The sequence below is a fragment of the Falco biarmicus genome, chromosome 2 (assembly GCF_023638135.1).
Source record: "Falco biarmicus isolate bFalBia1 chromosome 2, bFalBia1.pri, whole genome shotgun sequence".
Taxonomy (NCBI): Eukaryota; Metazoa; Chordata; class Aves; order Falconiformes; family Falconidae; genus Falco; species Falco biarmicus.
Window position 1 is genome coordinate 121,245,563 of NC_079289.1, and position 23,479 is coordinate 121,269,041.

The following is a 23,479-nucleotide window of genomic DNA, read 5'->3' on the forward strand; positions in this document are numbered from 1 at the left end:
CAAATACAAACTGATTTTATATTTAAATATAAATTTATATTTATCAATTATCAATATAAATATTATTTGTATTCAAGCATTTGAATACAATAAAGTATTCTCTATAACCTTGGGATTAAAGCCCTGCAGAAGTAGGTGGTTGCAGAGTCCTGTTTGCCCAGTTGACCAAGCCACACATTCACAAAGTAATTTGCACTGGTGCTTGGTCTTTCAGTATCAGACAGTGAGAGCGCTGCTAAAAAGTCAGAAGTAGTTTCTTGTTCAGTTTGAATGGGGGTCATAGTACACATTTAAAAGGTTTTACCTTATGCCTTTATGTAATAACCGTTGGAATACAAGGAAGGAGAAATTACCCTGACATGAGCTCTAACTGCAGCTGTGTTAAGCTGTAATTATTTTGTCTAGCACATAGGTAAGTCTCAGCGATCACTGATCTGAACCGCCTTAGAAAAGTCAAGAAATAAACATATATCCTGTCTCTAATTCCTGTTTTCTAGGAAGAGCAAAGATTGAGTTCAACTCTGTTCCCTGGCTGCAGAATGCTCTGTGAGGATGGACAAGTTCGCAGATCTGATGTAATTCTGGTGCCAGATTGTATTCCCCAGCCATTAGAGAGAGACTATAAAAACAGTTCTACCCACAACTGCTTCAGGTCTGTTCACAGCTGCACAGAGGAACCTAGCTCTGAGTCTCCTCCCAGAAATTTGTCAGAGAAACAGCTTTCTGCCACCAGTGAGGATGTGATTTCACCACAAGTTAATACCATCAGGAAATTTAAGAAGGACACATCACAGTACCCGAGCAAGCTGCGGAACAGAATCTGCAGGGGTAATCAGCAACTTGTTTCAGTTGACCCAAGTATGTACTGTATCTGTGCTGCTGACAATTGCTATTGGTATGCTTAGGTACTAGGAGAACTGATACATGACTGACTACTTGAAACATATGGAACAAAAGTTTGAAGACAGATTGTGTTGTTTGTGATGCATTGTGCAGGTCAGGGAACAGTGCCTAGTGCCAGTGTCCTCTGCTGGAGCACAGAGGGTCTTGAGAAACAGGATAGAGAGTAGATTCCAATCCTTATTTTGCAGTTGATTTTGTGGTAATGGAAAATCAAACCTATACTTCTTAATGATGCTTAAACTGGGAAAAGATATTCTATCTTTGAAGCAGCTGTGTTGTGGCCTGTTGCTTTTAATAGTCAAATAATTTTGATCTTGGGTAAAAAGTGTTAATAAAGATACAAAGCAGTATTTGTTGCACGACCTTTCACACACACAGATCTTGACTAGTTTGGTCAGTATATGTTCATATTACATACTGCAAGAGAGAATTCACTGCTCATCTGAAATCCACGATGAATGAAATAGTCTCATCTGCATCTTGTATACATATATATGTATACTTATTTTTTCCTCTTTAGTTGTCCTTTCCAGTGATGATGAAGATGGACCTTCTGAACCAAAAGGCACAGAGCTGCTGCTGCAGGATAACTTCACTGATGATGAAGAAACAGACAAACAGTCTGACTTCTGTTTCTCAGCAAAGCAACTGGAAAACAAGAAGGAAAGTCACACAAAACAGGTAGTCCAGATTTTGGCCTGTGTATTGTTATGCCAGCCCTTTTAATTTATTTCTCCATTGTTTTGTTGGGTTTTTTTCTTTGATGTTAGGACCGAAGTGAAATGCTTAGAGCAGAAATGATTAGTCCCAGCAACAAGTAGTAGCTGCAGTAATTTATTTCACAGATAGAATTCTGGACAGTCTTCAGAGAAGATCTCTGGCTTTGAAGCTTGAGTGTTTTGCAAAGTACAATATATTTCATATTTGAAAACAAACATTTGGAAATATTTAGTATTACAAAACAGTAAAGATCAGATAGTAACCTGAGCTAGAGGTAGACACGATGAAGATACGTCGGTGAAAAGGGTTTTTTTCAACGTTTTATACTGATCATAGTTCAAGTCAGTAGTTTCTTCTTGTCATCCAGTCTTCTGTTGTAATTCAGTGCATGGAAAAGTTCAAGGATCTTTGCTGACAGCAGACAGAGGTAGGGTAGTTCTCTTTCCTGCATGGCTAGCAGTAGAATTTGAATCTAAAACCAGGCATAAAAGTTGTTGCCTTGTTTTGAACTTGATTAGTCTTGTGCTGCTTGCTTTGACCTGGAGGTGGGCTCTCTCTATAATCTTGAAACAAGTCAGAAGAGCCATTGCTGCCTCTTCTCATATTTGCATCATTTTGATCATAAGCATTGAATCAGATCCTGTACCTTTGATATTAAGAGAGGGTATTTTGTTGCTCTGTTGTTTTGAGTTTTTACTTGGCTCTAGATTAGTAAAGATCAAAGGTTGTGTCCTGACAATGGGAACTTCGGAGGTGGAGCGAGATACTGTTAGGCCCTTAAGGACACTGTCAGTAATGGTTGTAATAAAATTTACAGCTTTTGAATATGAAATTTTTCTACAGAAGTTGGCTTTGGGAGTAAGTTCTTACAAACATGAAAACTCCTAAGGTTATAGGAAGGATGGATCTCATTTAATGCCCTGTAGTAAATATACTTTATGCCAGTTTTTAACAGAGTCAATTGAAGATAAATGTCCTGTCAGCTTGCCTTCTGGAAGCACACCGAGAAAACAACTGAACCCAGCATTGGATGTTGAATTTGATAGTCTGTACATGGGGAAATTTAAATGGTTGTCAACAGGTCATGCTAGGGTAAGTTGTTCTACTACGGTGGTATTTTGAGAATATTTAAAAACTTAAATTCTGGTTAAACAAAGCTATTAGTACTTAGTGTGGAAGCATCAAATTTTGATTACTGTTGCATCAAATTGCTTTGGCTAAACAAGGGAGCATGTAGTACGTTACCTTGTATGTTTGGATTGCTGCGAAAAGCTGACTGCGATTTTCTGTGGCCGTAGTTTTTAGAGGTAAAGATGCTGTATTAATGCTGTACTGGAACAGAATTGATACTGAGGAAACTTTTCATGAATTCTAACAGAAAATAATGGCCATGTTAGAGTTAATGTCACTTGAAATAAACAAAAATTACTTTTCTCAGAAATAGTACAGATACTAGAATAAAGTAATCCATAGTGATCAGAGTTCAGATATATACTATGCACTGATCTTGCCTTTTAAACAGAACATTGCTTGGTTTGTAGCTTTTAAGAGCATAAAACCAATACTAAAAGCATTAGTGCATAGACAAATGCTGCTTGCAGGGTGTAGAAATACGAGTGAAGGTGTACTTCAAATGGAATAGCAGCTGCAGGAGTTTCAACAGGTCTTTGACCAGGCTCATTCTGTATATTGCAGTTGAAAAAGAAATGTTTCAGCGTGGTTGGTTTTTTTTTTTTTGCTTACAGTAAGACATTTTGAAATCTTGGATTGTAATAATTTCAGCTTGTCACATAACAGCAGTTTTGTACAGCAGTTCTCATGCAGTAATGAAAACATTTCTTGGATATTTCCTAAATTAATATGCCAAAATAATTTGAGGGATGAGTTGAAATAGTTTTAGAATCAGTGCTTTTAGGTGGAAAGTGAAAATTTTCATTTGAAAAAAACAATTTATTTTGTGTTTACTGTGGTAACGTAAGAGAAATCTCCTCTTCATGTATGGCAACCTTCTGTCAAACTGACAATAAAGTGTTATTTATTTAGCCAAGTCTTTTTAACATAGGAGCAGTGTCAGTGGAAACTGTAAAGGCCTTTAATTCAAAGGTTAATACAAAAAAACAAAATAACACCCCAGTGTTGGACCTTTTATAGTGTCCTTAGTTCAAATAGTGCAGCTGACAGTCTTTATGATGGGGCACCTAAGCTCCTTTTGACCTAAATGTTCATTTTATTTATTTATTTATTTATTTATTTACTTCTTAAGGAGCCTGTAGGCAGCTCTGCAACTTTCTGCTTGTTTCTCAGTGCTTAGCAGCCCTGGAAGTCACTTTGCTGTCATTTAGATTCTGCAACATGTATTTAGGAGTGTTGTTTTAGGTGAAACAGGCAATGTTAAGTTTCCAACTAGACATACTAGACTCGGTAGTGTCAGGTTGACAGCTGGACGTAGTGATTTTAAGGGTCTTTTCCACCATAAATGATTGTACGATATTATTTTCAGTTTATTTGGCTATAAACAAAAAAATATATGCAGATAATTTAAAAATCTTGCTTTTTTAAAATCAATTAATAAAAATAAAACTAATTTGTATTTTTTTTAATCTTATTTCAGTTTAGAACCAATTATATTACGATCCCATTTCAGGGTAAGAGATTTTTTTTTTTTAGCTATCTTTTAACTGTATCTTTAAAGTATTGTGTTAAAATACTCAGTATATATTTATATTATGGATAATTTATAATGTTATTTGCTTTCACAAAGACATTAAACAACTTTTAAAATTTCAGTTTTTCAATAAATAAAAGTATTGGTTTATAGTGTAAGCATTAATAACTTAGCAGCTTCCTATACTTTTAAGGTGACCTTGTAGTTTTAGTGGCCTTGCCTCCCACATTCCTCCATATAGTGTGTTGAATTACAGTAAATATGACTCCGCATGTTTTTGAGGTGAAACATTATTCTTTTCAGATTAAGGTTTTAGACCTTTAGGTTTATTAAACAAAAATATGTGAGTTGACTAAAGCTGGAAGGAATGTAATTGTAGATTTTTACTCAGTCCATTTTCCAAAGATGATGTGTGATTTCTGTATCTTGTAGGAGGAGGTTTGTGAACAGTTCTGATTTGGATTGACTAAAAGCAGATAGGAGTTCATGATCTGTAATATTTTTTCCTATATTTGTAGGTATTAATTGTGTGTATTATGAGCAAAAATACAGGTTTTTTTCATGAAGAATCCTGTATTTAGACATTTAGCTTTTGGCGTCACAACCTGTTTTACATAGTTTGATATAACTGATTTAAGTATTAAATCCTGAACAGTTTTAGGTCATGCCAGGATTAAAATCTACAAGTACTGTTTTAATACACTCTGATCATACTTAGATCTTAGCATGTTATTACTGTAACATGTATGACTTTAAAACAACCATGTCTTTCACAGCCATGGACAATTATAAATTTTGTTTTCTACAGTGGCTTTTAATAAGAATATTAAGCTGACAGTGGATACTCTGAATCTGAGAAGGTTTGGCTTGTGGAGAAGTGATGATGGCTGTTCTTCAACAATGATCATATTCCTTTGGTTGTCTGTGGATTATGTAGAAAAGATTGAAACCCAATTGGGAAAGCTCATTACCAGCAAGCCATGTGAGTAGTCTCCCTGAAACACTATGAAAAGGTCTAACATATGTCATGTCAATAAAGTGGTCATTTTACAGTTGTGGTTCTGCAATACTGAGGAAAGCCTGTAGCTTTTTAAAGAAAGTTGGTCAGCTTTGCTTTTACAAAATGCCTCGCTATATTTGTATTTGGAAGAAAAATCTAACAATGTGATTCAAAATCACTCCTACTTTATGAAAAGACCTTGTAACACAGTTGTAATCTATGTGAGGAGGCTTTCTGAATCTAGGCTTATGTATATAGTATCTCTCCCTTTGAAATAAATGGCATGTTTTAAGTGTCCTTACTTTACAGTAATGCACTTGCTAGATGAAATGCTTGGAAGATAATGGGTGATTTTGATCTTTGACAAGACTGCATCGGGCCATTGCTTTATTTCCACTGAAGGCCAAATGGGCTATTTACTCCATAGGGTATTATGGACTGGCTCTATTAGTTTTTACACAGCTTCACACTAGAAAAACAGAGTATAATTTCTGTTCAGATATTCAGAGTAGCACACACTGGCAAAATCATTGCAAAATGACATCTACCAAAATGGTGATGTCAGAATTGCCTGTATGAAATTTAACAGGATGTTTACAATATGCAGTCACCACCTGTATGAAGAAAAATTGTAAGTAATGTTAACTTTACATAAGAGTAGTTTGAAATTAAACACTGAGTGGAATTTTAGCAATGAGTTACCTTTACTTGATACGAGTTTATCACAGTTACTGATAGCTTCTATAGACACAGCTTCCAGTGACATTAGTGGAATTTGAATGAAGCTGTGAGGCACCTTTAATCTTAGCTTTATTTACCTTGATTACATTCTTGTTGTAGGAAAAACCTTCAGGATTTGATACTAAGTTTCTTTGCCTTCAGTTTTATGCCTTTTAAATATGTAGTAACTAAATATTTTTAAATGTATTTACAGAGTTGTAGAAATGAATCAGTGATGGTTTTACAGTTTGTGGAAGTGGTTCATACGATTCTACTCTACCTTCTTAGTGTGTTTAATATTAGAGGAAAATGTATTTGGCTGGATCCAACAGCCTGAGGGGTGAGGCTGCTGCAGCTCCATGTCCCCAAGTTCAACCAGCAGCAAGGCTGAAGGCGCAATCCCAATAGGTAGAGCACACAGAGCACTCACATGCACCACATACATACATAACTGGCCACACAGATACACAGCCTCATACAAACACAGACAGCACCAACAGCCTCCTCCTGCTCCCCTCTGGCTGAGCAGGGTGGAGGCCCACTGGTGAGAAAATACAACTCCCACACACCCCCACACAGACATGCACACACCCCACACACACACCACAGAGGCCAGTGCCAGTTGCTGGTACAGACTGTCATGTCTGTGCATGCACATAGGTGGCCAGGACTCCCCTGGTCCCAATAGCTGACCCCCTCTGTGCTGTCATCCTTACAGATACATAGGCAGTCTCACAGCCGGAGCTGTCCCTTAGGGACCTGATCACCCTCCTGGCTCCCAGGTCATTTCACCTGTTCAGCTAGTTTGGCTTGATCTTTGTTTTTAATCATGTGCACTTGATGTGTTTGCTGCACTCAGACCCCTACACACGCATCAAATAGAGTCCCTCACCCAGGAGAGTTAGAAAGGAATTTAATAAGATGACACAGACTGTGCTGACCATTGCACAAGACGTGGCTGGACAAGTGTGTTGACCAGCAAAGTATTTAGATGCAACTGGTCCTTTTTATGCCCTTAGTCCTCTCTTTCCCCCATGCTTGTTCCTCCCTGAATCACCTAAATGCCCCCCTTTGGCCGCCTTTGGTTCTTCCCTTAAACATCCCCTAATAAGTCCTGTGAGTCCCAAAATGCTTTTCCCCTGCATCACACCATGTGTGCCACACACCCCAGCAGCAACCCCCTCAGTCCGGAGGGTGCTCTGACATTGGCTCGTCTTGGTGGGTTTCAGGTCTGGACCCTGGGGCTGAGGCTCTCCTGTGACCGCCCTGGGAAGGACCCAGCCTGGGCGTCCCTTCCTCCCCATCCGTAATCTGGGTTCCTACCTGCCGTTGTGCCTTGGTGCTCCCCTGGGCTTCTAGAGGTGGCCTTTGGTGGGCTGGTGGCCCCTGCGGTGAACGTGACAGGGTATTTTGGTTCCCTCTCCTGCCATTGTCTCTCTGTGCTCCTTTGTGGCTATGCAGACAAGTTTTAATCACATAACTAATATATGTTAATACTATCCATTCTCTCTTTTTTCCAGCCATATCTAGTGAATTTGTGTTTCTTGAACTGTCCCAACCACTCACAGAACGGGAAGAAGACAGACTGACTGAGTTGATTACAGATGTGAGCAAAAAGAACAGAGCTCCGGATCTCCCTGAAATTTTGTCTCTGAAGCAAGCATTACCCTTATTTAAGGACCTTTCTCCTGAAGAGAGTTCTTTTATGAGTTACAATAAGTATCTACTAAAGCAATGTATGTCAAAAGAGAATACCTCAGATGCTCGTGAGCCTGCAGTTCAGGTTAGTGTGTAGCTGTTGCTTGATTCATCACCACCTGTCGGCATTCACACATTGTAGTAAATTTCAGGTCAGCTGTCCTTCTTAATCCATAGCTTAAAAAAAAAAGTTTGTAATTTCTCTCACACTGGGGCAAGATTGACCGTAAACTAGATCGTGTCCATGGAGGGATAGTGTATAGATCTCATCAGTAGGTGGCAAATACTGAAGCTTTAGGTTGACTCACAGTTGCGTATGCCTAGAACCACATGGATTCCTGTCCCTGTGGTGTCTCCAGGGCAGCAAGTTGGAAGTTAATCAAGTAATGAGTGATGGAGCCATTTTTCAGTTGAGCTGGAAGTGAGGGGCTGCAGCAAGAGAGGAACTGTGTATCATTCCAGACACCTTTAGACATATTTGTGAGGCCTCCACAGCTTGAAATGTTAAATGATTCCTAAGGCAGCTGGGGAGATGGGGCTGTGCGAGTTAATGTGTTAATGCACCTCCGAGGAGTAAATGTCTCAACCCAACCCCTCATCATTGTCACTTCAGAAATTACATGTGTGTGTTCCTGTCAGTAGAAAGCACAGATTGATCTGGCTGTGAAACTGGGAACTTAAAAATTGAGCCAACCGGTTCAAATCTATATAATTTTTAGGCAAATTGTTAAGAGCTAGATTTTCAAACCTTCCAAGCATACACAGCTCCTAGTAAGACAGTCTAATACTTGACTCCACCAACTGGTCCTGTTTCTTCTCCCAAACCAATTCTGCATCAGTTGGCTGAATAATGCTTAAACAGTTTAAGAGAGAGTTTATGAGCAGATGAAGGCCTGTCATCATTTTAAAAGGGACATAACTTTTTTATTGTCTGCACAGTGGCATGTTTGCCTAAGTACTTGATGTTTATACTTGTGCCCTCCAGCAAGATTCCTCTTCAGTGACACAGGGTACCCCTGTGGGCTTCAGGCTTGGGTTTTGTGTGTTCTCTTTCACGTACCAAGCTGTATAATGCTTTTTACTATTAATATTGTTTCAATTTTTTTCTGGTAGGGATCAAAACGAGAAGTGGCCAGGCCCAGTTATGCCCTTGCGAGTAAGCAGAGTGGTGGTTGCTATTCTATCTCTTTGTCCTCTGCACTGAATGAAGAATGGAAAGAAGTAAGAGAAGCTGGAGCAGTTAAAAAGTAAGTATATTTCATATAAATGAGAAGGTGAAAATAAAACAAATTGAATAAATTGCTGGAATAAAAGCCCTGACTTAACTACCACTCTCTAGTTGATTTGAAAGTGTTGGGTGAAAGATGCTCTAGTAATCTAAAATATCACCAAGTATGAATGTAGTTTTTCCTTTTTCCATCCTAATAGTTAACAGGCAAAATGGATGTGTTACAGGATGACAGAAAATCTCACAGATTAGAGAATTTCTGTGAACTGTGACTACAAGATCGTGTCATGGATTCATCAGTGGGAGGGTAGGGACCTCACGGCATCTGAGTGTCCATCTAGGTCCATATCACAGCAAAAGTATTGCTAGCTTAAGATGAGCCTTTTTTTTTTTTTTATCTAAGCAATGTTTTCTCTTACTGTTCTGCCACACTCAATCTGTTTGTAACTTGTTTGTCATACAATTTGCTAATTAGTACAGGAGCTTGGTTTAACAAAAGACATTAGAAAACAAGAACACACAAACGTGTAATGCAGTAAGGTACTAGGGGAGCACTGACATGCCTCAGTTCTGTCTGTGCTGGCCTGTTAGTCCTCATACCCCTAGTATGGCAAGCATTTGTGAAGTAATTTGCTCTTAGGAGCTCTTGCCTTTTGTTGTCACTGTTTTTACTGACAGTATAGCAGTTGGCTGTGTTTCTGCAACAGCAAAAATGCTTATTTCATAGTTCCAGTTAAGTAACATGGTTGTTAATCTAGAGCTTTTAAAATACATTTTAAATACTAACGTTAGAGGTAACTCAGGCAGTTTCAAACCACTTAGAGTACATATGCTGCATGGTGTGTAAGTAAAACCAAGCTTCCTGCTCAGAAATGTGGGAGTCCTTATTGGCATCTTAATGAATAGGAAATCGCTGCTCATTCATACCATTTGAGAATATGTTCCCTAGTATTTCTTCCCATTTTATATAGCCATTTGTCAATTACTTTTATCAATAATAGAAAACCAAGATGAAGGTACAAAATAATCTCCTTTTCAAAAGTTTTTTTGTTAAAATTGCAGTGTGCGTTGGGGTGCATATTTGTTTTGTAACACTTAACTGTTGGAGGAAGAAATGGTAAAGTACTTCTGAGTTAGTCAACAGGTTTGAGAACTACCACTTCTAACAGGTTTTCTAGAAAATGTTCAACATGTGGAATGGCCATGCTAAGAAGAATGTCATGTAAAACACAGTTTGTCAATGTTACGTGATTTGTTTTTTCTAGTTTAATTGTTTATCCACCTCCACCTGCCAAAGGAGGACTGGGAGTCACAAGGGAAGACCTAGAGTGCTTAGAATATGGCAAGTTTCTCAATGATGTCATCATTGATTTCTATCTTAAGTAAGTAAACACAACCTTAATTGTACCCCTCTTTGTAGGACTTGATCTGGACTTGAGTGTTACTGTAAATGTTGGTTGCTAAATAGGATACAACAGTTTCAGAAGTAACAATGTGATGAATTTATAAGTTGGACTGTTTTTAAAGCTTTTGTGTGTTCTCAGCAGTTTCATTTGTTTCAGTATCATTATTCTTGTCCCTCTAAAGGGCTGTGATATAATCCAGACAGAATAGCTGGGGGAAAAAAGCTTCTTGGTGACCTCACAGAACAGAAAGTGCTGAGCAGGTTTAAGCAGCAGTTGAACAAAGTAGAGGGTCTGTACTAGCAGTTCATTTACTAAGTTTCCATGAAGTGGAGCATCCTCTGCTATTCTGTGCAAGAGTTGAGGAATTCTTCAGATGCACAGCTGCTGCAGAAAGGAACAGAGCAAATACTTCTTGAGGAAGTTGTGCTTGGCTTACCTGCTTCATGCCATACTGCTAAAAGTTGCTTGTGAAAGGAAGTTTTCCAGAACCAGCATTGTGGGCCACCATTTCCTAAAGCTGAGGTTTATTTTCCCTGTGCTGAGTTAAACCTAAGCAGAATTCTGGCTCTTTTTGAAGGTTGTTTGCAATCATGCCATTTTGCTTGGCATCCGGCATGACTGCAGTAACAGTGAGCAATAGGAAGTCAGTTAAAACTTCTTGTCTAGAAGAGTGGGAAGGGAAACGTGTACCAGCCAACGTTTCAATGTGGATTTACAGTAAAGCCTCCTATATTTTGCTCTGAACTAGAAACAAATCATGCAGTGTGGTCCTCTCAATAGCTGTAGCTTCATCTCGCCAGAAAAGGAAGATTTGAATAATGGAATTTAATGCAATCATTGCAGAAACCCTTCTGCTTTTTAAATTTGTTAGACTTCCCACATTCTCAGTTTTCGTTGTGTTGCAAGCTATATCATGTATTGCCCAAGTCATTGGATGAAGCTGGAGACACATTGTGTAGGATGTCTGCAGTGAAAGCTTTGGCCTTCTAGGATGGTAGAGGAAACGCTCAAGCTCAAGCTGATGTTTATAGCCAAAGGATCAACAGTAAAATCATACGGAATGAGTGTTTGTAGAATATTTGTGTTATACAGGTTATGCATGTGACGGTCAAGTAGACGGGACAATTTATAGTACTGAGCTGTTCTATGCTTTTTGTATACACAGGAGTATAACACTCCATAGGTTTATACGTGGCTACGTTTTGAAGCCTGTCTTAATTGCAAGGACTAGAAACCTAGCTCTAAAAACAAATTCAGAAGCATAAATACTAGAGCACAAATCTGAGATAAAAAATAACTGCATTCTTAGTAGTTGCTTGGCTGTTACATACTCTGATGATGTCCACCCATGTGCATATTGAAAATAGAGAGAAAAGTTTGGCATGATTAGCGTCTGTGAAGGCAAGTGATAGCAAGTGTAATGTGAGTATTCTAAGTCATTAAAACAATTGTCCTTTTTTCTAAGTAATGGTACTTTCTAGAAAAGGAATTTTAAAATTTTCTTCTTTTTTCTTTTATAGATACCTTTTGTTGGAGAAGGTGCCAAAACATATTGCTGATCGTACACACATTTTTAGTAGTTTCTTCTATAAGTGCCTGACCAGAACAGAAAAAAACTCTGAGGGAGATCTCAAAGTTTCGTAAGTTCATTTTGGATGGCATTATGACTGGAAATAAGCTATCTATTTATGCCACCTGGAAGTTCCACAGATCATTTTCTAATTTGCACGTAAAATAGTAATCAGTGTTCTCCAAGGGATTAGTGGATAAATGTGGTAACTCAAAATTTAAGCATACTGTTTTTTCATTGAAATTATTATCATCTTTCTCCAACTTGACCTGAGTCTTTACTTAAGACAATTATTTATGTATTTTGATCTTTTAATCATGAACTCAGAGTTTTGCAAGGTATGCATCATTTTAAGAAATTGCACTTCCAAAAATATTTTTAGATTTACCACATATTTCATTTTACATATCGGTAATAAATTATTGTCCAAATTTGTAGTAAGAAAATTTTCTAACACACACACCAAGTTTACATGTTTGTGTTTTAACATTTGAGCACACTGGAATTGGAGTGTTTCACAAAAAGGTATCATTAACAGCTCAAGAGCACTGTATCACTTTGTGTTTCCAGCGAAGGCCCTCTAAAGGGTAGGGCCACGCCCAGCGCACTTTCTGTTCCTTCTCAACACTGATGTTTGAGAGCAGAGCTTGCCCTGCCACTTCACTTACAGTGATGATCTGCTGGCAACTTTCATTCTGTTTTCAGTATTCAGATGATAGAAGGTTTTTTTGTGTTTCTCTTTGAAGTTATCTATTAAATCCTCAGTTTTTTCATTCTATTGGCAAAAGAGGCCACCTGCACAGAGGTGTGCCATCTTGCTTGTGTTACAGTCTCTGCTGGGCAAAAGCTACGTAAAAAAACCTGCAACTTCTGTAATATTCTCAGAGATGTCTCAAAAATTCAAGGAATTGTGCCTGAGAGGGTGTCTTCCATTATTTTACTGTCTTCTGACCCTGATAATTCTGAGATGGAGACATAATTGTCCATGTTAAAAATGCTGTTGTGCCTTGATCTGATTCCTTTTACAAGGCTGGACTGTCAGTAACCTTCTTGAGGAACTGGAATGACACTCAGTTCACCATATTTCAAGGACTGTAGCTGCTCTGGATCAGGAGATAGCTTTGGAAATTCTGGGTTTTTGTTTGGGCTTAGATACTTACCTGGTGATTACAGGTGGTTTGGGTTTTGGTTTTTTGTTTCTGTTGGGCTTTTTTTGATAAATGGACAGTGGAAAATTGGGCTCTATACCGTTGTAAACGAAATCAATCTCAATTGATGTGACAACTTAAAGACGCTTTGCTTTCCTTTCTTCACACTGCTTAGGCAATAGATTGAGAAAGCTTCTTTTGTAGGTGTTTTCCAAGGGTGCAAACATACATTCTTCCCAGTCTTCCAGAGTTACGTAGCAGAAGTTTGCAGCAGGTCTTCACTTAACGTTGGCCCATGCAGAGTCCCACAGCAGCCTGTTTTTCCATTCTGCACTCCTTTTCTCCCCTATGTCCTATGCTGAAGTTATGTTTCTTAATCGCAGATCAGGCTGGAATCAGAATGGTAATAAAGGTGTCTCCTGAGTAGAGTGCACTTTGCTTTCAGATCAAATTGGAACAGTTCTGGGAACTGTTGGCTTCTGTTTCAAGTTATGCAAACTAAGAAAGCTGAAAATCTGAATTTCTGAAATTTTTCTTACTCATTTAGTATCCTGTCCTCATGCTTTATGTCTGTAGGACTGAAAATTAAATGTGCTCCAGCATTTAAAGCTCAGAGCTGGAAGGAATCTGTTTCCGTTCTGGCTTTGCTACAGATGTGTTGCAAGACATGTAGCTTTTTCCTTCAGAAGATAAGGTTATTTAGACAGGCCTTCAAATGTGTTGTGAAGTTTAATTCATGGATGTTTATAAATTGATATAGATCTATATTTTTACATTGGCTTGTGTTTAGATGAGATTTTTGCATTTAGTGTAGTAAATAATAATTACTGGACAAATAACTGCAAGAAATCCTTTCAAATGCGTTGATGATTTTTTTTCCAGAAGGGTTTAAGACAGTTCAGAAATGGTTTCTAAGTCACTTAGGCTTAATGGTGTGCTGATTTGTTTTTTCTCTGATGGGGAAATTTCAAGAGTAAATGAAAAACCCATTGAGGGATTTGGAAGATAAAGGAATGTATAGGGATTAGAACTCCTACAATAAAAAAGAACAAACCTGAACTACAATTGTCATTTGGTTTCTGCAGAGTGGCACAGAGAAGACACAGAAGAGTAAGAACATGGACTCGTCATATAAACATCTTCAGTAAAGATTATATCTTTGTGCCTGTGAATGAGGAGTAAGTCTGTTTTTTTTTTTTTTAGACACCTTTTCTGTTATTTAAAGACTTAAATGTTTGAATGTTGTGGTGATAAAAAGATGTATGGCTGTAAGCTTGGATCACTGGAAATTAACACATTAGATTCTGAAGAAGTAACAGGTGTGGGATGAGTAATTTTGAATTCTCTTCAAAAATTAAACTTTTTATTTGGTTGTCTTTAGTAAACTTTGTGTCTTTTTTAGGTTTTTTTTTTTGTTTTTTGTTTTACTGAAAATTGCTTTTATGTGTTTTTCAAAATAATTTGTGTGTCATCATGATAATTCCTCTGCACTTAAGTAATATTTCTATAAAGAAATCACAGCAACTTACAGCGTTAATGGATCAGGGGTAGTACTTCCATGGTCTGTGCCTTGGCCGCGTTGGATGACTGACCTGCACATGGAAACTCGAGTAAAACTGAATAGGCATTGGGAGTTACTTATGCAAAACAGCTGCAGAAATTGATGAGGCTAGAGGCATGCTGTACCTTCAGCTATATTCAAAACTGGGATCACCAGCACAGATAATTTTATTTTTCCTGCTGCCTTTTTTTTTTTTTATGGTGTGGGATGGGTGGCGAGACACTGATGAATTGCTGAAGTGGGTTGGTTGGGTTTTTTGAAAGAAATTGATGCTTATTTTTGCTGTTATGCCACCATGCAAAGTAAAATGCAAAGTGAGAGGATTAGTACGAGATGCCATGAAGGAACATGGCAGTGATGGTTGTGTGTCACAGAACAGTTATCCATGAGCTGTCGATGTTATAAAACTTTTCATAGCCTTTATTCAGAATGAAATGTTATACAGTTTTGACGTTTTTTCCCCCCGCTCTCCCCACTGCTGGGCAGGTCTCATTGGTACATTGCAGTTATCTGTTTTCCTTGGTTAGAAGAAGCTGTGTATGAGGACTGTCCCCATCAGAATTCATTGCATCACCAGCCTCAACAGTCTCTGCTTTTGTCAGAGAGTGAGAACCCTACAACTGGCTCAGTGTTGGCCTTTACTGGTAACTGCAAGGATGAAGAAGAAATGGATGCTAACAGAAGTTTCTTCTCAAAAGGTAGGTAATCTAGAAGAAAATCATGTCAAGCCATATACAGTTCTAATAGTGTTTTAATCCTTGAAGGAGGGATAGGATGTCTTAAAAAGTATCTTTCACATCAAGACGGATGCAATACATTTTTGTATTACCATGCATAGCAAGGACTTCTTGTTGTCTGCAACTCTGGAAAATACTGGAAGAAACATGTAAAATGAGTGGCTTAGATCCCATCATGAGTGGAAATTTCTTAGATTTTAGTAAGAATTTTACCAGGAAGGCAGGCCCTCAGTAACTGCTATTTGAACGTTGAGAAGGGAAGCAAAATTAGTTTGTACTTTGCTGTTGTATTTTGAATATTAATAATGAATTTGAAAATTAAGATGTTTCAGTTAGGAAGTATTTAAGACTTTTTAATTTGTTCTGTTGCACTAGGTGGCAGTGAAATCGCTGCTTCTGCTTCAGTCCTGGATTCAGGTATTTCTAGAGTAAGTGCCTTTTTGTATTGACAGGGGAAATGAGTAATTTTGCATCATCTTTTTTGCAGCAGCTGTCGATGTTTGTGTGGCCTTTACAATGTGCAAGGCACTTTGAATTAGCCTGAAGTCCTCCTTAGCCTGCTTATGTTGCCTATGCTATGCTTTCATATGCTTTTAAAAATTATTTATCAGGTTCTCTGTTTCTGAAAAAGGAGCCTCTTTGGCTTTTAAATCTATGAAGACATTAGAGTTTATAATTGCTGTAATTTTTTTAAGGTTGTTTTTATTTTCTATTCTCTTAGATCTCCCTAAGTAATTCCAAAAGGCAGATTTGTAAAAGGTATGTTTCTGGTTTCATACATTATCATTAAATTATATGAAGAAATTCTGCAGTAATTGTTATTTGTCATAAAGCCACAGCTGTAGGGACTTGTCCATTTCTTTTTCCACACTTGTTCAGATATTGGTGGTCTTGTTAAGCTCTATTCAAAGAAAATATTTGCTTTGGTAGTGTTGATAATGGAAGACTACAGTGATTTGTTTGTTTTTGTTGTGTACAGGCCTTGTATACTCATCTTAGATTCTTTGAAAGCTGGTTCTGTGCAGAAAACAGTTCAGGTTTTGAGAGAGTAAGTAACTACATTTTTTATTTATTAACAAGAGATGCTGCTGGTCTTATTTCTATGTTCAAAATACTTTATTAAGGTGTACATTTCTAATGCTAAAGGAAAATTCATAAAGGCTTACTACAAAGAAAATTGTAATAGCAGTACCAAGGCTTGTGTGAAAAGCCTGTCTTTGCTCTGCAGCCCAGATATAATGCAAAAATTGTGAAGTGGACAGGTTTTTTTGAAATTGAAAAAAAATAATAAAACTTAAAAGTAGAGGGGGGGGGTGGTTTTGGGTTTTTTTGGTTTTTTTCTTTAATCCCCTCCAGTTCAATAATGGAAGGTGTTTTTAAGGGGAGAAAACCATATTCTTTAAAATTTATAGTTTGAAATCTAAATGATTTATTTTCCAGAGGGCTGATAATCATTATTTTGATGGAGCTTATGGAATTACAGCATTAAAGCCACTCCCACCAATCTGCAAAAAACCAGAAACTAGACTGAAGCTGCCTAAAAGCTTGATGTGTCAGTATAGTTTTATTGGAATGGTATTATTTGTTTTGGAAAGTGAGAGTAAAAACACATTCTTTTATGTGAAAAGTGTGTAAGTATTGGAAGAACTTCTTCAGACTTCCAGTACTTTTACACACTCCTGATGACTTTTAACACCTATCAAGATCTTTTTTAGAAGTTGCTAAATTAAATATTTGAAGCTAAATAGAATTGTTTTTTTGTTTTCTGTTGTATTCACTTAACTGAAAAGACCAAAAATACCTAAACCAAATAGTACCTCCGTCTTGTAAAAGTAAATCTTTCAAAATTACGATGTCAGGGTTAGATGAGGATCAGACATTTTTATGAAAACATCTTTTCTCTAGATAGTGCTCTGTGCTTTGAGCTACTCTTGGGGTTGAAATTCCAGAGAGGCTGGTTTCCTGGAGTTCAGAAAGATGTCATGAAAAGTCTGAAAACAAAGAGGTGTTTTATGGAGTTGTGAGATCAGGGAAGTTTGGGAAGCAGGCCTCTTATTCCTTCAATTTGCAGTTACACCCTGAAAGCAGAAGTTTAAGGAAACTGATGCAGGGCTTCTGTAACCTCTAATTTCCTTGAGTTGATTTTTGTGGTGTTTTGGGCAGTGATCAGCTGCACAAAATTATGAAGTGTACAGTCACAGGTTCTTGCAGTTTCTAAGGAATGTGCTTCACTGAAGTTTCTTCGTCTTTGAATTAGTTTATGTTTGCCTTCTTTTCACAGTTGCTATTTTCCCCAAAAGCTATTTTGGGAGTTTGATACGTATTTTTATTCTCAGAACTGCAAGGACTTGGGGCTTTTGGAAATCAAACATAAGGTCTGAGTTAATGTATACATTTTTTTATTCCCTAAAGTCAGACCTCATGTTTGATTTTCACAAGCCCTGAGCCTTTGTAACTGACTAAAATCAGCAGAGAAGTATAGGTAAGTGTTGCCTTTGAAAATCACACCCATCTGCTTTCCATACCCTCTTCCAAATTCGTGGCCAGCCCAGAATGTGAGGTCAGTGAGTTGCTACTGAAACACAAGAACAAGAGAAAAACCTGATAACAAATAAGTCCTAATCAGTAACAAAGTGGTCGCTTAAGGTTTTTAGCAAGTTTTTATGTACTTTATACACTAGTAGGTTTGCAAGGGTTATATTGGTGCAATTGTAACTCTGTAAGGTGAATTCTAAGGTTTCTTTAATGGTTTGCTTAGGTTAAAAAAACACTGCTGGCCTTCTAGGATGAACCCAGGAAAAATCTGTATGGTAACCAGGAAAGATTACTTGAGTTCTTCCTTTAATTAAGGTCTAAAAATGTCCTGTTACCCTAATAGCTTTAGGAAACTCAATGCAAACAACTGTTTTCATATAACTTAATGCATCTTTCTGTTTTGTATATTGCATATTATGTGGTAGAGAATTCTCTGCATGACGGAATATTGGACAGTGGAATTTGTGTTTTCTTGTATGAGTTTCTATGACAGGTTCTGTGAAGGAAATCGTTTAAAGCTATTATAGCTTTTTGGCCAGCTCCAGAACAATATTGAGTAGTATCCCAAAATGCACTGAGCTTGGGAGTTGTTTCTTAAGTATTTAATCTGTTTGCTTTCTTTTGTAGGTACCTTGAAGTGGAATGGGAAGCTAAACGAAAAACGCAGCGAGAATTCAATAAATCAACAATGATGGACCTCTGTCCCAGAGTGCCTAAACAAGATAACAGCAGTGATTGTGGGGTCTATTTGCTGCAATATGTGGAAAGCTTCCTCCAGGTACAAATGGAAACTACCTTTCCCTTTCTCCAAAATTACCTTAAACCCCAAAAAACTCTTTCTGAGGGAAATAGCCAGACACACAATGCTGTGATGCTCAGCCTCAAAAGTTTCAAAGCCATTTGAGGAATAGGAGCTAAACCCCATACTTCAAGTAGTGGCCCAGGGTCTTTGTATCTGCAGCACAGTTTCTCATCTGTGTATGTTGGCAAACATTTCTGACGTTGTAGTTTAATGTTGCTTGACTGTGTAATCTTTGAACGGTTGTGGCAATCAGAAGAGGACTGGAGGAAAGCAAGTGTCACTCCTGTCTTCAAAAAAGTCAGGAAGGAGGACCGGGGAGTGACAGGCTGGTCATCCTCACCCTGATCCTTGGGAATGAGATGAAGCAACTAACCCTGGAAACTGTTTCCAGATATGTGAAGGACAAGAAAGGGATTGAGAGCAGTCAGCACGGATTTACAAAGGCAGGGGGAATCTTGCTTGACCAACCTGATAACCTTCTATGATGAAATGACTGGCGTGGTAGATGAGGGAAGAGCAGTGGATATTGCCTACCTGGGCTTCAGTGATGCCTTTGACGCTGCCTTCCATAAGATCCTCATAGAGAAGCTTGATGGATTATGGGCTGGATGAGTAGACAGTGAGTTGGATTGAAAACTGGCTAACTGGATGGCTCCCGAGAGGGTGTTGATCAATGGCAGGCAATCTAGTTGAAGACCAATAACTAGCAGTGTACCCCAGGAGTGAATACTGGGTCCAGTCCTGTTTAACATCTTTATTAATGATCTGGGTGTTGGGGCAGAGTACACCCTCAGCAAGTTCACAGCTGACACAAAAATGGGAGGGAATGGCTGACAATGCCAGAGGGCTGTGCTGCCGTTTAGAAGAATCCCAGGGTGCTGGAGAATGGGCTGACAGGAACCTCATAAAGTCCAACAAGAAGTGTAGAGTCTTGCACCCAGGGAATAACCACCTTGGGCACCAATATCTGCAGGGGGTCACCCAGCTGGAAGGAAGCTCTGCTGGAAAGGACCTAAGGAATTCTGATGGACACCAAGCTGAACATGTGCCAGCAGTGTGTCCTTGTGGCAAAGAAGGCTAGCAGTATCTTGGTCTACATTAAGAGGAATGTTGCCAGCAGTTTGAGGGAGGTGATCCCCTCTCCTCGGTGCTCTGTCCAGTTTTGCTCTCCCCAGTATGAGAGAGGCCTGTGCTATTGGAGCAAGTCAGGAAAGGGTCACGAAGATGATTAAGGTACTGGAGCTCCTCTTCTATGAGGAAAGGTTGAGAGAGCTTGGACTCTGAGAGAAGGCTTAGGGGGGGATCTTGTCTCTGTGTTCAAATACCTGAAGGGACAGTGCAAAATGGACAGAGTCCTCTCTTTTCAGTGGTGCCCAGTGACAGGACAAGAGGCGAAGGCTGCTAACTGAAACACAGGAGGTTCCCTCTGTACATAAGGAAGTGCTTTTTGTTGTCGTGGTTTGGTTGGGTTTTTTTACTGTGAGGGTGACCAAATGCTGGTACACTTTGCCCAGAGAGGCTGTGGACTGTCCCTCCTTGGAGATCTTCAAAAGCTGTCTGGACATGGTCCTGACAGCCAGCTCTAGGTGGCCCTGCCTGAGCAGGGAGATTGGAACCGATGACCCCCAGAAGGTCATTTGTGATTCTGTGATGGGTGGGTTGAGTTCTTGTGTAGGTGGAAAATGAAATTCTTTACTAATGCTTTTGAACTGCCCATTCCCTAACTGGGGTGATGTTCTGCTTGCAGAAGCAAGGCCAGGACAAGGTGGTTGTCCTGTAATATATGTTACCATATATTACTTTATTCAAAGGAAGGAGAAGGTGAAATATAAGCATGGCAAAAGAATGAAGAGGGAAAGAGGAAAAAAGACTTTGGTAAATCAGATGTGGTGTTGTGGTCTTATTGCGAAAGCTGCTAGCATCTCTCAGCCATTTCAATTTACGGTCGTCTTTTGTTCTGAATTCTCCCCTTCTCATGTCCTGCTAAAACTGTTTAGCAGTGTCCTTGCTGCTTTGTTGTCTTCTATCAGACCGACCAGCTCGTGACAGAAGAACATGTGCCTGAGGCAGCAAAGCCTCAGCAGGCTTAACTGCTTTATGCGTGATCCTTCCCTAGAGTGTGATTGTACGTGTGTGTTCTCTGACAGAAGTGCATCTGTCCCTTGTTAGATATTGAGAGTGTGTCTAGTTGTATCAGAATACGTGGAATCTGCCTTGAGTATGTGCTTATACTGATGTATCTTTAAGAGAAGTGGTGATAACGTGTTTGCTGTTTACGATTGAATAGTTTGTGTTAAGGGTATGTATGTTTGTGATTACTATGGAGGAACTAGAATTTGACTTTGAAGCCTGTCATTGCTCATTGAAACTTGTTTGTGCCTCCTTGGTCTCAGCAGTAATGGAAGGGTTTTAACTTCTTTTTGAAGGTTGCTTTAGAAAATTCATGCTGCAAATCCTCTGTTTTCTGTTACCAGAATCCCATAGTTAACTTTGAACAGCCACTGCATCTGGAGAAGTGGTTCCCTCGTCAGGTGATCAGAAGCAAAAGAGAAGAAATCAGAGACCTGATCTTGCAACTGCACTTTCAGCAGCATAGTGGCAGCAGCAGCTAATGAATCTAATTAAGCCAGACCTGGCAAAGAACATTGTTGAGTAAAGTAACTCGAACTCTCCTTAACAGCGTTTGGACTCTTTGCTGCCTTGCAAGGAAGAAGGGGGGAGGGGGGGAAAAGAACCACAAGAAGTATTTTGTTCAGTGTGAATTTATTTAAAGAATTTTTTTTTTTTTCACTTGAGTTGTGTGGTCACAGAGTGTAATTGCTGGGGGGGGCGAGGGGAGGAGAAGGTTGTAGATAAAAGTGTAAATATGTAAGTTAAAGCTAATATATATGGAATGCCAATTGATTCTTTACTTGGAATACGAAAGCTGCATACAGGTATGTGCCACAAGGATGTAAAAATATTTTTATCTTTTGGAACCTGTTCTTTACAATTCTATGTAATCGTGGGTGATCGTGTAGGAGTCAGGCCTGAAGACAGGATTTTGACCCTACACTGTGTGTCTCTTTATCTTGTAGCTCATACAGATAGAACAAATACTATGTATTGTTTTAATTTAAGGATCTAATAATGACTCTCTTTAGAGATGTATTTTTTGTTTTGTTTCTGATTATATACAGAAGCATTCTGCATGTGTCAGAATATTCTGCCAAGATTTGAGGCAGCTGAGTTTTGATTTTTTTTTATTTCTACTTTTTCCCTTCCTAGCATTTTAATCATAAAAAATTATTTCCATGAGTGGAAGACATTTGTTTGAGAGTGACTGTTAAAATCTTTTAAAGTCAAGAGTGGATTTTTTTAAAGGGTTGGGGGTTTTTTTCCCCTTATCAAGTTTTAGAAGAAATTTTGCTCTCCCAGTACGTGCCAGTACAATACATGTAGGCAGTAGACTTTTAATGCTGTTCGCCTCATTTTGGGGAGGTACTCCTGCAAATCTTAGGGCATCACTTTAGAAAGGCAAGCAGGGTCTGGCTCAGAACTTCAAAAGTTTGAAGTGTTTTACTAAAAAAAAAAAGGCCATTTTCATTCAAAAAGTTCATTATGTTCTATATAGTATTTCTTTAAGATACGTAATTTCCATAGCGCAAGCAGGATTTATACTTTGCTCAGGAGAATTGAGTAAAGATGCCTGAATATTTGAGTGTTTGAACTCGAGACTTGATTTAGTAATCTAGTACAAGTTTATCATTGTCTTAATGCATACTTACGTAGTCTTCCCTCAAACAGCAATCACGTGAAGCTTTAATAACATTTTGACATACACACTTTTTTCTATGGTTACTGCATGGTAGAAGTTGATTGTTTTAAGAGGATGCTTTCTCCCGTTCCCCACTGTAAGTAAACTTAAGTATCATCTTAAGTGTCATCGCACCCTTCAGAAGGACCATGTGTTGGATAACCACCAAAACCACCTGTCAAACATATCTACAAAACCAGAACTCTCAGCGCTGGGAGTAGGGTAGAGAGTCAAGGTAAAAATCTGAGGGCAATGCATACATGTGAACATTTTTATGGCATTGCAGAATTCTCAGGGCCCCTTCCCTCCACACAGCTTCGAAATCTAGCGTTTGGAAAATCCAGTTATTACTTCAGGTTCTGTACAGTCATCCAAAAAAACCCCCACCCACAGTTGTTTCTCAAACCAGGAAACATTCTTTCTGGAAGAGACACAATTTTAAACCAAAATAATTTGCTGACTGCAGTTACCTTCTGTGTAGCTGTGAAGAGCCTAGTACAATTACTGTATGTTTTTTGTCTTTGTTTACACTTTAATTCCACAGATTGTCACTGTTCCCTCAGCAGCATCTGTCCCCCTCATCCCAGAGTTTTTTTGGCTTTCACACCTAAATCACAACATCAGCATTGCTTACAGGGATAATCTGTGTATTTATTGTAAGACAGATAAAAGATAAAATGCAGAAATATGTGCCCTTTTTAATTGATGAATATTTTCAGTATTCCCTTAAGAAAAATAGTTTGGGCTTTTTCTTGCAGTAATGTAAGTTTTTATCATGAAGTAATTAATTCTTTTTTAGATTGACTGGTTTATAAATATTTAAAAGCAAAAGTCATGTATAAACTTTTATAAATTGGTTTTATAACACTGAAGGATTGCCTTTGTAGATTTGTTAGATATGAGCTGTGAGAATGCCAATACATTTGATATTAAAATTATTTCCAGAAGTTGCTGAATGTGACTGTTACCATTCTTTTCCCAGCTGCCACA

The 23,479-nt window shown here is 38.4% G+C and overlaps 1 protein-coding gene across 7 annotated transcripts in view; it reads left to right on the plus strand.

Annotated features, from left to right (window-relative positions):
* SENP7 (SUMO specific peptidase 7) overlaps positions 1-23,439 on the plus strand; it is a 44,826-nt gene extending 21,387 nt beyond the window's left edge. For 5 of the 7 annotated variants that reach the window (XM_056327328.1, XM_056327329.1, XM_056327332.1 and 2 more), the window contains 16 exons: positions 498-858; positions 1,424-1,584; positions 2,569-2,715; positions 4,235-4,268; positions 5,097-5,270; positions 7,529-7,791; positions 8,820-8,953; positions 10,200-10,316; positions 11,861-11,980; positions 14,144-14,236; positions 15,106-15,317; positions 15,732-15,784; positions 16,078-16,115; positions 16,336-16,404; positions 18,519-18,669; positions 21,168-23,439. In XM_056327328.1, coding sequence (XP_056183303.1) covers positions 498-858; positions 1,424-1,584; positions 2,569-2,715; positions 4,235-4,268; positions 5,097-5,270; positions 7,529-7,791; positions 8,820-8,953; positions 10,200-10,316; positions 11,861-11,980; positions 14,144-14,236; positions 15,106-15,317; positions 15,732-15,784; positions 16,078-16,115; positions 16,336-16,404; positions 18,519-18,669; positions 21,168-21,305 — 2,265 coding nt within the window. In that variant the 3' untranslated portion in view covers positions 21,306-23,439. Of the gene's footprint in view, positions 1-497; positions 859-1,423; positions 1,585-2,568; positions 2,716-4,234; positions 4,269-5,096; positions 5,271-7,528; positions 7,792-8,819; positions 8,954-10,199; positions 10,317-11,860; positions 11,981-14,143; positions 14,237-15,105; positions 15,318-15,731; positions 15,785-16,077; positions 16,116-16,335; positions 16,405-18,518; positions 18,670-21,167 lie in introns of those variants that run through there. The other 2 variants (XM_056327330.1, XM_056327334.1) reach the window with 2 other exon arrangements.
* Positions 23,440-23,479: the final 40 nt, after the last annotated feature.